At 45.9% G+C, this 14487-nt stretch overlaps 1 protein-coding gene across 2 annotated transcripts in view; it reads right to left on the reverse strand.

Moving 5' to 3' along the window:
• Nucleotides 1-1193: 1193 nt before the first annotated feature.
• FZD3 (frizzled class receptor 3) overlaps nucleotides 1194-14487 on the reverse strand; it is a 94090-nt gene continuing 80796 nt past the window's right edge. The window contains exons 5-7 of one of the 2 annotated variants that reach the window (XM_075341269.1): nucleotides 7335-7483; nucleotides 5668-5901; nucleotides 1194-3961 (exon numbers count right to left, since the gene is read on the reverse strand). In XM_075341269.1, the coding sequence (XP_075197384.1) occupies nucleotides 3748-3961; nucleotides 5668-5901; nucleotides 7335-7483 (597 nt within the window). In that variant the 3' untranslated portion in view covers nucleotides 1194-3747. Of the gene's footprint in view, nucleotides 3962-5667; nucleotides 5905-7334; nucleotides 7484-14487 lie in introns of both variants that reach the window. The other variant, XM_075341268.1, reaches the window with a different exon arrangement.

Genomic DNA, 14487 nt, shown 5'->3' on the forward strand with positions numbered 1-14487 from the left:
TGTTCTTTGTATATTGGAATTATTTAGTCCCTATACTAACCCCAGTAATGCAAACATCAGTGTTGAAAATTTAGGGTCACTTTAGTTCCACCCCCAGTCCTGCCTAGAAATGGCTCTATTCTGTTTGGAAATACCCATTTATAGGTGGGTTTGTGTAAACCACAACCTTTTTGCCCAGGGACATTGAAAGTTTGTCAGAAAAATTGAAACAGTTCTGGCAAAATCGGGACACTTGGCAATTATGCTGCGAATAGAATGGAACTGCTCAATGTACGTAGGGGCCCATAGGACGCTAGTATTTACACATTTATATGGCGGCAACACAAACATATTTGTAAAATGTATTTTTAGCAATGTTTAGGGACTATGCGCAGTAATTCTCTATAGAGGATACGCTACATACAGGGAAGTACCAAGCGAGCAGCGACAAGGGAAGAGAAAGGGACCCCTGCGTTTAGGAAAGGGGGAGATGGTGACCCCTGAGCAAGCCTACCTCTGGTCCCTGGGGTCCCTCAACACCCTAGATAGGTTCAGCAGCTATGCGTCGAGCTGGATACCTGACCCTAGGTATCCCTAGTGTTGGACCCTAAATAGGGAACGGGTGGGATGAGGTCTTCATCACTAAACACTAAAGGAAGACACAAGGAAGGCATGGTGGAAAATGCATGAACTACTTTTCCACACATAACTCAGGTAGGCGTTCAGCAACAGTACCAAAGATGAGTGCAAGCCATCTGCTTGCATTCAGAGTTTGAATGAACTGAATAATATCCCAGCACCAGTCCAGAGGAAGGAAGGGGTATTTAAGCATCAAGAGAGTACTGATGATCAGCAGCTGGGTGGAAGGTGAGCTCCGCTGGGTCCTAAAGGGGAAGAGACAAAAACCTAGCAAGAAAGCTACCTATACCAATGAATACTGACAGCAGGAACAATGGAAGTAAGGGAGCATTTTGCGCAGCCAAATGCTGTGACCTTCTATTGCTAGAAACCACATGACTGGCTGTCACCCGTGACAATAGAATTAAAGGACTGAAGAGCTGAGCTGTAAATCATTGAGTGCAACCAATCCAAGGCATCGAAAGTGGCTTAGAGGTAGGATTATTTTTAAATGACTTACCAACATTTTTTATACTTTTTTTTTATATTTTTCTGTAATAATAATAATAATAAAAAAAAGATCACAAACCTTCACATATTTCACAGAAATTTTATTACAAAAAAATTCAACCTCTCTCTAAACTGAAATGTACATCTACAGACAAGAGGAATCAAGGGTTATTTTTACACTCATTGGTTAAAGTGCTAACATAAAAAAACAAGATCTGTAACAGATCAGAGGTTGAGGCTTGTAAACAGGTAGGTACAGTATAAATCTACACAACTGAGTGCAAATAATAGTACAGCAATCTACGGGACAATCATACAACGGGTGTGGGGTATAAACGTCACTCCCATGGTGCTCAATGGGAAGATACTACTAGAGACGGGACCATACTGGTCTTTAAATAGTGTAGTGCACCCATCTAGGAGAGGGCAAATAGTTCATTTTCATGATTTAGCGTACTCTGTTCTTACTTACTGTCATATTAGGGAAGGAAAATGACCACCATTAGTAGCCACCAATGTTGCCTTCAAATGGAAATACACCTAAATGTCCTGTTAAACCATGTCAGAAGATTATATCCTCTTCTAACAACCTTGTGTCTTCTTGCTGGGCTATGATCTGTGACACTATGATCTGACATGAAGTCGTCTTTTATAACCTCACCTTTTGTTGCAGTTTGTTTCTTCCTCACCCACCCAGTTTTAAGTCTTAAACCTTTATCACATTAATAGAGAAGAAGATGAACTCTTCACTAATTTCCGAAACAGAGGAACTGTGGAATTCACAAATATCCTCTGAGATGCTCTATTGGAAAACTCCAACTCCATGATTGAGATGTTTAAGCTGCCAAAATTGTATGAAAAAAGTGATGACCCATCCAAAGTAGATCTCTGTTCCCACTCACAGATATGTGGAGAATGGGAAGTGACCAATGTTACGAGCTCCTCAAAAGGGCCTTCAAGGGAATCTTTACTATATTAATATTCTCTGATGTCATAAGATGACATCATCACATTGGGGGAGGATTATTATTAAGGATCCAAGCTAATTTCCAAAACAAAGGAAGTGTGGTATGACCAAACCTCCTTGGAAACGATCCACCTAAAGTATATCGAAGTTCCTATTCATGGATATGTAGAGGATGGGAAGTGACCACTGTTATGAGCTCCTCAAAAGGGCCTTCAAAGGAATCTTTATCTACATGAATATTCTCTGATGTCATAAGATGACATCATTTTGGGGGAGAATTATTATCAAGGATCCACGCTAATTTCCAAAACAAAGGAAGTGTGGTATTACCAAACCTACCAATGTTTGTGGGCTCTGGGTTGGAAAAGTCCTCAAAGACCCTTCATTTTGGAAATACGGTGGGGCAGGTCATCACCCAGGTTCTGGCAACTGTATTACTAAAGCTAAAGGGTGTAATATGTTTTTTGTGTTTATTGACCAGATGACTGTAAACTTTCCATGGATGTAAATGACAGTACTTGACCTTCAAGATGTTTCTTTAAAACAGAAAAAAAAAAAAATCTCCCTATGGTCTGGAAGAGGTTAAATACTGCAGTAAACCCACAATTATCAGCAGTTAAAAAACAATTGGGATTAAATACAGCAAAATCCCAATTTTTGTTTAAAAAAAAAATTAAATTTACAACAATTTTTTTTCACATATCTACAAGATAATTTCCACAATGAATCACATGGACTTCTAGAATCCAGTGCTAAAGTTAAGTCCAAGATTTCTATGGCTTCTGTTGGTCAAGGTTTCGGAGACTTGGAACATTTTTTACACAATTAACAAGTCCAGTTCTTGATTTACTACCGTTTGTCCTCCAGATACTAAAGGACCATTGACGTATGATGGATCTGGATGGGTTACTTAGTTTTGCCTCATCACTAACTTCATCATTCCTAAAAAAAATTGACTACCGGTAACCTTTCTTTACTAGACTAGGGCCCATGTGAGATGCTTTTGGGATCTGACTCAACAGAGGATGAACGTCAAAGCTCGAATTTTTCAACACTTCCCAGTTCCCACGAACTGTTCTGGTGCCATCTGAAGATCTCATGGACAGGGTCACCACTAAGGGTTAGCCATAAAGAACATATAGCTCTAACGACTGAAAATCTGCCCAGACTGTTTCATGGGTATCATTGTGTGGATAATGATAACCCATGAGATCTGGCATGTGCCATGGTGGAACCCACTCAGCAGTAAAGACTCTAAACCTTCAGTAGTTTCTACACTTCCTTACGTTGGTTATTGAATTTTCGTGGAAAACACTTGTGAAGAACATGGAAATACAAGGTCAAATAAATAATTTCAAGAGTCCAAGTATGGAGGAGGAGGAGGAGGAGGAGAAACAATAAGTGTTCCATCAAGGTTCTTCAGAGAGACACCCTCAACCATCATTGAGGATTGTTCTCTTGTTGGAGAACTCTTATCTGTGAGCTCATCTCCGAAAACAAAGCACCAGGAGATGATTTTTATCGTTGTTCATAAGCCATATGGAAACATGGGAGAGCATTACAGTAGATTTTGCTATAATGGATCCAGTGTATGGTACTGTCGACTGAAATGATCTTCGATCCTCCCATCTCAGAAGGTTGGATTTCATCGAGCAAGAGAGTCACCAAGTTGTTCAAGCACTGGCTCCATCCTCTTCAATGACCCGGTTCATGCTGGTACCATGTGTGATGTGAGACAGGGGGTTGTTTAAGTCTCTAATACTACCCTGTCTGGACTGTTCGTTGAGTCTGTGGGTGCTACTGTGTAGAGAATGATGATCTGTGAGACGCGACATGCTGCCGTGGGGGAGCCGTTCCTCGATTCCTCGGTAACTACATGGTGTGTACCTACAAGGACAATACACGGGTCATTTATACTCTCCTTGTACTCCGGAAATAAGCACAATTCTTGGACTACACATTTTTCATGCAAAGGATTCATAATGACATTAGTAATAAAATATAATAGAGAGAATAAAAAGAATGACTTCCACAAATCTACAAATTATGGTTAGAAATGTAATTTCATAAAAATTATATTTTAAGGATTTGAAGCTGTTTATATGAAAAAATATATTGGAAAACTAATCAACACAAGATAGAGCTACACTAAAAAATTTCCCAAAAGAAAGTCCACACACATGACCATTTACAAGTGTAGCGTTGCGTCCCTGCACTCCCCTCCTGCAGGAACGAGCTGTCACTCACTGCCGCGGCTGGCTCCCTCTGTGCTGCACCGGCATCCCTGTGCTCCTCCAACATAGGTGCATCCTCCTTCCCCCTCCTGGAGTCTGTACACAGGTCACAGGACCACCGGGAGCACTCCTAAGGAGAGCGCGCACGCCGCTGCACCTCTCTTAAAAGGCCAGCAAACCACTCCTAGGAAAGGAAGTGCCTCTCAGCCTATCGTTGAAAGGCACTTGGTATTTAAGGCACGCTCCCACTAGGGGAGGTGCCTGATCAACGTCCTAATTAAGCTAGAGTGCCCAGTGCTCTAGCTAGCTAGTTGTCAGGTCCCCTGGTCTGTCCTGTTGGCACCTCTTTCCTGTCAGTCCTGCCCTGTTGGTACTAACAACTTTGTCTGTCCTGGCTGTGCCATCTGCCTGTCCGCCCCCGCCGTGTCTCCAGCCTCAGTTACCCCGGTGGCACTTGCTATTTCAGAGACTGTGCCCATCCACCCCGGCAATGCCTGTAGCCCCAGTTACCCCGGTGGCCCGTGCTATACCAGTGACTGTGCCTGTCTGTTCTGGCCACGCCATCTGCCTCAGCTATCCCTGTGATCCCAGCCTTGCTAGTAACTCAGCCTGTCGGCCTTAGTCGTGCCATCTGCCTCTGCTACCCTCGTGGTCCCTGTCTACACTTGAGCCTCAGCCGTGTCTGCTTATGTGTCCACCCCTGCCCTGGGGGACAGCTGCAACAGTCCAGGTCACTGCCCTGGAAGTAGCACTTGGTGTCCGCCTCACGGTGGATGCATAGGCAAGCCCCTCCCACTAAAGGGTAAACCCAGGGTCCTCCTGTGATCCAGTGGGTCCACTTTTGCTCACTGCAGTACCATCTCGGGAGGTGAACGTTACAATAAGCCTACCTCAACCTACTGTTTGTTGTTTTTGCAGAACCAGGGGAACATCTAATCTCTATGAGAGCCTCCCTATTCTTACAGGAGAAGTTAAGGGTGAGGGTTATTGTGGCTGCACTGCAAGGGAAGAAGCTCTCTGATACAGCAGGTCGCCCCCAGCCAGAGATTTGTCCATACACATTAAACTAGTGTTGGCAGCAGATATTGACAAGTTCGGCTGACAGTGTAATGGTGTATGGGTTCGCCGGTCAACTGATGAAGATGTCGATCGGGTATGACGGATTTTGGACTGCCGATCACATCTGGCGGAGATGTCTGTTGGAATGTTTCTCATAGAAAACACTGGAGACCATGTGGCTTTTCTATGCTCTTTCGTTAGGTGTCCCCAAGCTAATACTGCCAAATAGCACCCAGTATGGCCACACATTACTATGGCTGCCTGGCTACAAGATTCAAGGCGTTAATTTATCACGCTCACCTTCCATCTCTGGAGCGATGCAGGCTTCCATGGTAGCTGCTCACTTTACTGTGAACACTTCCAGCTTTGCTGCGTTGGTCATCCAGTATAGCCAGCTGAGTGGATGAGGCGTGGGTGGATGTTCCCTGAGTAGACGTTCCTCTTGATTTCCGAATGATGGGGGTGTTTGGGTCTCGTAAAAGTGACTGAGCGAAATCCGGCTCCTGGAGAACTTGACGACTTTCATGCACACCTCTGCTAAGAAAATGTATACAGAAGAAATTTTAGGATACTACTTATGACATCCTCGATTGGCAAGAAAGGGATTAATTGGCAAATTCCCACATCTGGGTGGTCACATCCCATGAAATGTTAAGCCCACCACACACACACCAGATCTCTATCGGTCAAAACAATGGTTGGGCCAATCATTCAGCTTGCAGCCATCTCTCCCGTACACAGGAGCGCTTCTAGTTTCTCTATGGGAGAGCTGTCGTCAGACATGTCTGGAAGAGTCTTGTCTCCGGAATCGGCAACGAAAACACAGACAGAAAAGAACATGAGCCCTTTGCTGTACAAGAGTGCTGTCTGACAGTAGCCATGCCCTGATTTGGAGGTAGTAGTGGGCCCCCTTGCCTCTTGGGATACACCAATAATATGTCCACCTTTGACCGGAAGACAATACAATAAGCAGTCCAAAATCAGACGAGTCGGATTGATATTTCCCACCTAACAATACATTTTCCCTGGCTCCTGAAGCGCCCGATCCTGGCGCAGTAATACCATACGCAACTGCTCCCAAGCCGCGGAGGCGCTGCTCTCCTCACCTGACCGGCAGTACCATGCGCCCCGTTCTTTTCCCGGGGTCTGCAGCGGCCTGCTACAGCTTCTAGACCACATGCAGGCCTTCTGGGAGTGCCCGTAGGGTGCGCGCACGGCCACGCCTCCTTTCTTAAAGGGCTGGCGTCCCCTTACCTGGATAGTGGTTCCTGGGGTAGCTATTGCCCTAAAGGTAGTAAAGACTGCCTCCTCTTTGGGGAGGCGCCTGAGCAACGTTGCCTACTAGTTAGTGCGTTGCTAGTTCTCAGGTCCCATTACGCTTCTGTTTCTAGTTCAGCTTGTCGTATCCTAGTACCAGTTTCGTCTTCCTCTAACCTGTGTCTCCTCCTAGAGCCTACTACCACCACCTCCATGCTGCCACATCTGAGCCACTACCTCTGTGCTTCCATGTCTGAGCCACTACCTCCATGCTGCCACGTCTAAGCCACTACCTCCGTTCTGCCATGTCTGAGCCACTACCTCCGTGCTGAAACATCTGAGCCACACCGCCGTGCTGCCAAGCCAGAGTTACCACCTTTGTGCTGCCACATCCGAGCACACCTGCACCGCACATTGACTACCAGTCCGTCAGAGCCGCCTCCACTGGTCCTGGCTGTTGTGTATTTAGGCCTCCTGGGGCTGCGTCTGACAATCCCTGTATAGGGCTTTGCTCCTCCAGGGGAGTCCGTTGTATGGCCCAGTGGGTCCACTCCTGGACGCTCGCCGCCCCTCGGTGACCGTAACACTTCCCATACATATTAGACAATTGGATGAACCTGGCCATATGTAAGAGTTTGGGCTACAATAGTCTGAGGAGTATGGGGAATGGGGCTTAGGTCAGGTTTTACTTAATCCGCATTGATACTTACTCTTTTTTTCTCCGACCATGGAAGAAGCTTGCCCATTCAAAACAGGTCTTTTTGCTTCCCACCCAAAAGACAGATGGTATGCCCACTACAAGTGCCATCAGATACTTCATCAGGAAGAGGATCAGGTCGGGACGGCTGGTCTTAGTCACCTGCGAAATGCAAAACAGACAATATATTCAGCGCTCGGCTTTAAAATACTCAACAGTAGACCAAGAAAAGACAGCGCCATCGGCACGGCTCATGCTCTAACTTCTGGACCTGCAAGCTGGCGCTAACCAGCCCCCACCTTTGTGGCCCTACGTCATTCACATAGCCTTGTAAATCTCGCGCTGTCGACCATGATCACAAAACCACCGCATGGACTGGAGAGAATGGAGTGAAAAGGGCAGTCAACAATGCGCATGCGCCGGACTTCTGATTGGGGGGGAGTGACATCTGCAAGGCTGCCCAGATAAGATTTTGTGCTGACATCTAGGGGCCAATAATAAAACTGCTATTCTTATATAGAGGTGCAAGATATAAAAACAGGCAATAAAAATCCAAAATGAATAAATAAAAAAGTGTTACCGGATTTCCTTTACGTCCGGTTTATTGTGATCTACGTCTGGTATAAAGTGTGTACTTGTTCCTATCCTGTCTAAAGCATTTTTTGGTTTCCACTTACAGCCATCTCTCACCATGAGGGGATAGTTTATGCAGCTGCTCAGGGATTAAAGACTACAGATGTCCTGGTGCCTAAATATTATACCCGAGAGACCAGAACAGCGCGACTCGTAAACCCAGACTATAAGGAGAAACTGAAAAAGTCACAATTCTGCTGTATATTATCAAGATTTCATTATTTTATAGGTCTTCTTACAGCAGTTATATCCTATGAGACGGTATTATATTAGTTATATTCTTGTACATAGGGGGCAGTATTATAGTAGTTATATTCTTGTACATAGGGGCAGTATTATAGTAGTTTTATTCCTGGACATGGGCAGTATTATGGAAACGACAATCACGACAGGATTATTATTTTATTTTATTTTTTTTTTACAGTTTCTGCCTCTTTAAATCTCAGCTGCCCTGAGCTGATTTCGGAGACCCAAACAAGGCATGGTGTCTGATACTCTGTATCCAGCGGATTATGGGCACCGCCACCCTCTTTACCAGGACAATGTATTGTGCACTTCCTGGCAGAGAAGGATAAGATTGTAAACAGGCATTTGCTAATTAGCCGAGCTGCAGCAATCTTTGCACGCTAGGCCTTTGTGCGGCAGTAAGAATAGCGCTGGTACAAGCCATGCCAGCAGTGGCCTTACAATAACAATGTGCAATATGACCCGGCTTTCCACGCTCAGTGCCAGGATCCGGGACTCGCACATATTGAGGGTGATCGCACCTCCACCCGCTGCGGACAGTCTCCATACTGGACAGCGGAGATCGGGTTTCTTTTTCTTGTTAAAGGTTCCCGTGGTCTGGCCAACATGTATCGCTCTTCTTGTGGCTATACTATAGATTTTCCCGATGGGTAACCCCTTTAATCTTCCCCTTGTGAAAACACCTGATAGACTTCGGTGGAAATTTATCAAAACCTTTCTTGCAGATTTTTTTGCATTAAAAAAATTGCTAATATTTTAGTAGATTTTTATGTGCAAAAAAGTGCAATTTTTGCCATTTTATGTCTTTTTATCTCATTACTTCCAATTAGGCACTGAATTGAAGATGCAGAAGGTATTTTTATTAATTAGTTGGCAATCCATAAATAACGTTTCGTTATCGACATAGCCCTGCATCAGATGCACTAGATCAATAGACAAAAGTAAATAAGAAACCAACAGTGTAAAAAATAAAACTGTAAAACAGAACATAAGTGCAGCGCCAGCTTCCCTAACTGCATTGGCGTTCCACTGGCGTCCTCACGCCTGGACTCTCCTGTCTCCTGCACGGTCATTTTCGTGCTGCGTGGTCCTCTGCTCAACTGCATGGCCCCCTATGTGTCGTGTGGTCCTCTGCACTCCCACACAGCCATCCTCTTGCTGCTTGTTTCTTGGCTTGAAACCCCCTGCCCCCCGTGGCCACCCACGTGTCGTGTGGTCTTCTGCGTCCCTGTGTTGCCACCCACGTGTGGTGCAGCCCTCGGCTCGCCCCCACAGATGTGGCAACGAAGTGTGGATGTATGTGTCATTCTCTAGCTCCCGCCTAGGCCCCAGGCTCTGCACTTACCGAGAGGGCTTTTCTGGTTTCCAGTCTTAAAGGGGTTGTCCAGTACTTTTACACTGATGGCCCATCCTTAGGATAGATCATCAATGTCTGATTGGCCAGCACCCAACGATCTGCTGTTCTCGGTCCCAGCGGCGGTAGCAGGCAGTTGGAAATGCACAGTTTTGGCGCTGTTGTGTCATCAAGGCCAGGTACTGCACATCCGCCTCCTATTAATTAGAATGGGAGCAGCGCTGGAACTGAGCATTTCCAGCTGCCTTCTGCCGCCGCCGGGACCTAGAACAGCTGATCGGTGGGGGTGCAGGGTGTCGGACCCCAGTTGATCAGACATTGATGACCTATCCTAAAGATAGGCCATCAATATAAAAGTAGTGGACAACCGTTTTAAGAGGAAACATGCAAATCTTGCTAAGGTGTCCCCAGCCTATCACTGGGCGGCAGCAGGTACTTAAGGCTCCTCCCCCTGATGGGAGGGGCCAGGGCATTTCATTACCGTTTGATCCTAGTACGTGTTGATCCTGCCTATCTGCTCTTGTCTCCCAGCCTCCAGCACCAATCTTGCATGCAACCAGTTCTGCTGTGCTGCCTATCCTGCCTGTTTCCCTGGACCTGTCCTGTCTGTTCCCCGGTACCACCCTTTGTCCTTCACCTGTATCAGTACCCGCCTGCACCTCTTGCCCTGTCTGCCTCAGCCGTCCCGGCTGCACCTGAGTCCGATGTCCTGTGCCTATTCACCTGGACCCTGATGACCGGAGTTGCGTGCCTAATGACTGACGTTCCTCCAGAGGTCCTGTCCTGGCTGCGCCTGAGGTTTCTTGCCTGGTGACCTGAGCCTGAGGATTCATACTGAAAGTTTCTTACCTGCCTCTGCCCGTCCAACCATTCCCCAGACTGTGCCTCTTGCCCTGCTCTGTCTGTCCTACCTGTCCGGCTGTCTCCCTGCTTCGTTCAGCTGCCACAGTTCTGGTCACTGCCCTGGGAGTGGCACCTGGCGTTCTGAATCCGCAGCAGGCGCTTAGTCAAGCCCCTCCCACTTTAGGGTAAGCCCGGGTTGCCCTTGTGGTCCAGTGGGTCCACTCCGGCAGTGAGCGTTACAGTAAGATGATTAATTGCCGTTGAGACACAATTTACAGTTCTTTTTAAACAGAAATATAAATCTTACAAGCTCCACGTTAAAATGAGAAAACTGATGGCACTTCCTAACAGACAAATGTGGACAGGTGCAAACTGAACACGAAATAGATAAATTAATTTTATAAATGTATTTCCTTAGCAGTATTTCATGTCTAAAATCCCTGATTCAATGTTTGCATATCTTAGCATCTCAGGGTGCAGCTGTATATTTGTTATAGTATAATTCATGTTCAGTTTGCTCCTGTTCACATATGTCTGTTAGGAAGTGCTGTCAGTTTTCTCATTTTAGATTATAGGAAGATGCCTTCTGACTGAGCACTCCTTCCCACCAGCTTAAGGCAATTTTTAAATTTTCGATTAAGCCCATAAAATTGCACAGATAGAGGCATTTTTGCTAGGGACCCAACAAAAGATACGCCTAGACGCTGGCTGCTGGGCTCACATGAAATTGGCCTTTTTTTATGTGCTAAGCTTTTCAATTTTTAAATGTATTTCCTTAGTGGTAATGCATGTCCAAATTCCTATATTCAATCTTTGCATATCTTAGTGTCTCAGAGTGCAGATGTATATTTGTTAGAGCATATTTCATGTTCACTTTGCACTTGTTCACATTTGTCTGTTAGGAAGTGATGTCACTTTTCTCATTTTAATTTATAAGGTCATGCCTTCTGACTAAGTACTTCTTCCCACCAGCTTAAGGTGATTTTTCATTTTCTATTAGCAGGTTCATGCCCTTCTATAAAATTGTAAAGGGTAAACGCATTTTAGGTAGAGACTCAGCAAGAGAGATACGCCTCGACATTGGCTGCTGGGCTCACATAAAACTGGCCCTTTTTACATGCGGTGTCTCTCAATATATGAATGTATTTCCTTAGCAGTATTTCATGTCCAAATTCCTACATTCAATGTCTGCATACCTTAACAAATATACAGCTGCACTTTTCAGATGCTAAGAGTATATTTCATATTCAGTTTGCACCTGTTCACATTTGTCTTTTAAGCAGTGCTATCAGTTTACTCATTTTAGATTATAGGATCATGATTTCTTACTGAGCACTCCTTCCTACCAGCTTAAGTCAATTTTTAAATTTCCTATTAGCAGGTTCCTGCCCACCCATAAAATTGTAGGTTTTTCAGCCCGAGTAGAGGCATTTTAGTTAGGGACCCAGAAAAAGAGACGTCTTGACGCTGGCTGCTGAGCTCACATAAAACTGGCCTTAAGTTGAGTTTATAAATTTATTTCCTTAACAGTAATGCGTGCTCAAATTCCTTTATTCTAGGTTTTAACATCTTAGCATCTGAAAAGTGCAGCTGTATATTTGTTGAGTGTATTTTGTGTTCAGTTTGCACCTGTTCACACGTGTGTTAAGACGTGACGTCAGTTTTTTCATTTTAGATGATAGGGGTCATGCCTTCTGGATCTGGATGAGCACTCCTTCCCACTAGCTTATGGTATTTTTTAATTAACTATTAGCCAGTTCCTGCAATGCCAAAAAAATTGTAGGCTTTTGAGCCCGGGTAGAGGCATTTTAGGTATGGACCCAGAAAAAGAGATATGCCTGGACGCTGGCTTCTAAGCAAAAGAGATACGGATTGACCCTGGCTGCTGAGCAAGAGAGATACGCCTTGATGCTGGCTGCTGGGCAAACGTACACCTTGACGCTAGCTGCTGGGCAAACGAAATATGCCTTGATGCTGGCTGCTGGGCAAAAGAAATGCGCATTAACGCTGGCTGCTGAGCAAAAGAGTGTCACCTTGATGCTGGCTGCTAGGCAAGAGAAATACGCCTTGACGCTGGCTGTTGGTCAAAAGTACGCCTTGACGCTGGGTATGGGCAAAAGTACGCCTTGACGCTGGCTTCTAACCACAAGAGAGAAGCCATGATGCTGGCTGCTGAACAAAAGAAGTACGCCTTGACACTGGCTGCTGAGCAAAAGTTTCGCCTTGACACTGGCTGCTGAGCACAAGAGAGAAGCCTTGACGCTGGCTGCTGAGCACAAGAAATACGCCTTGACGATGGCTGCTGAGCAAAAGAGTGTCGCCTTGACACTGGCTACTGAGCACAAGAGAGAAGCCATGACGCTGGCTGCTGGCCAAAAGATGCCTTGACGCTGGTTTCTGGGCTCACAAAATCAAATGTTATTTCTGGATTGTCAACTGATTAATAAATACACCCTCTACATCTTTTAGTACCTAGTACTTCTGCGTTACTGTGAGTACTTCATCTTGATTGAGTGCCTTTGTTTCTTACAAAATATTATAATCTGCCAAAAAAAAGGGGTTAGTATCTCTTTAACAGATTTCAAACAACTGCGTTATTGAACACATCTCCTGGCATCAGCCGCTAAGAGGGTAACAAGCAGGAACCTGTGCAGCCGCCGCTGAGAATTCATTCATTATCATCATACTGCCTAAAATCCGGTCTGGGTGTATCCCAGGTACTCAACGTACGGGCCCTACCTGTGCTGCTTCTCCCATGGAGTGGGTGAACTACAAGTCCCATCATGGCTGGAAATAGAGGTGACTGCGTAGTTATTAATCTATGTGTCCTAACAACACCAGAGACGAGCGCTGTAAAATCTACTTTAAGTCTACTCCAGAGCTGAACTCAAAATTCTGCAGCTTTGTATAAACAGACTTTGTATTGTACAGTGTTTTAGAGAGAGATATGCACAGAGCACCCTGGGATATGTAGTGCGCACACCACACCGCATATCCCAGAATGCAATGCAACAGTGCGCCGTATAATAGGATCACAGCCAAAGTTGGCAGAAACGTTTCCCTATGAAACGCCAGTCTTAGTAATTTATCCCTATGAAACAGCGCCACCCTGCACTCAGGTTATAAAAGGTACTGCAACATCAAGGAAAAAAAAATCCTGAAAACTGGCACATACCACCCACGTAACTCAATAAATCCCATCAAGGTGGTAATTTATCCAGGTTTCCCCTCCGCAGAGCCGCTCTCCAGGTATCACAATCCAGCAGAATGACCTGGCTGTGAACTAGGCTTTTAGCAGGAGACTGGCAATAAAGGAGCCCCATTGTTGCCGGATCGGCTTTCTCCTGGTCAGATGCAGAAGAAGTGGCCGGATCTTATCAAGTCCTGAAACCAAACACTTAACGCAAATCTCTAATTTTAAGTTCTGCCAGTAGCTCCATTATGTCGGCTGCTCCCCGAAGCTTTGCGCAGCCACCTCCAGAGCGAGCCGAGCGATAAGTCTCAAGCTGTGCAGATAAAACCCGAGCCTGAAAGCGAGACCGCGGGATCGAGTTGCAGCAAAAAGAGACATCGACAGTCAAAACGGCTTCTCTAAACTGGAAATTCAGGTTTGGCGATGACCTCCAATCTACCCAAGAAAGCTCCAGCTCCGGGGCTGTGCACATGTCCGGTCCCATACGCTGTGCCGTATAAGTCACCGCAACAATACAGCTCTAGACCAGAGAATTAGGTCGGAGGGTAAGAGGAGACCGAGGGTAAAGCGCCCACCAAGACAGCGGCCCACCAACACAGCGCCCCCCACCAAGACACAGCGCCCCTACCAAGACACAGCGCCCCTACCAAGACACAGCGCCCCTACCAAGACACAGCGCCCCTACCAAGACACAGCGCCCCTACCAACACACAGCGCCCCTCACCAAGACACAGCGCCCCTCACCAAGACACAGCGCCCCTCACCAAGACACAGCGCCCCTCACCAAGACACAGCGCCCCTACCAAGACACAGAGCCCCTACCAAGACAGCGCCCAAATCTCATTCCAATTTGAGAATGTCCTAATTTCATGAATTATATTGTGAATAGAGGGGAAT

The sequence above is a fragment of the Anomaloglossus baeobatrachus genome, chromosome 3 (genome assembly GCF_048569485.1).
Source record: "Anomaloglossus baeobatrachus isolate aAnoBae1 chromosome 3, aAnoBae1.hap1, whole genome shotgun sequence".
In the NCBI taxonomy this organism is placed as follows: Eukaryota; Metazoa; Chordata; class Amphibia; order Anura; family Aromobatidae; genus Anomaloglossus; species Anomaloglossus baeobatrachus.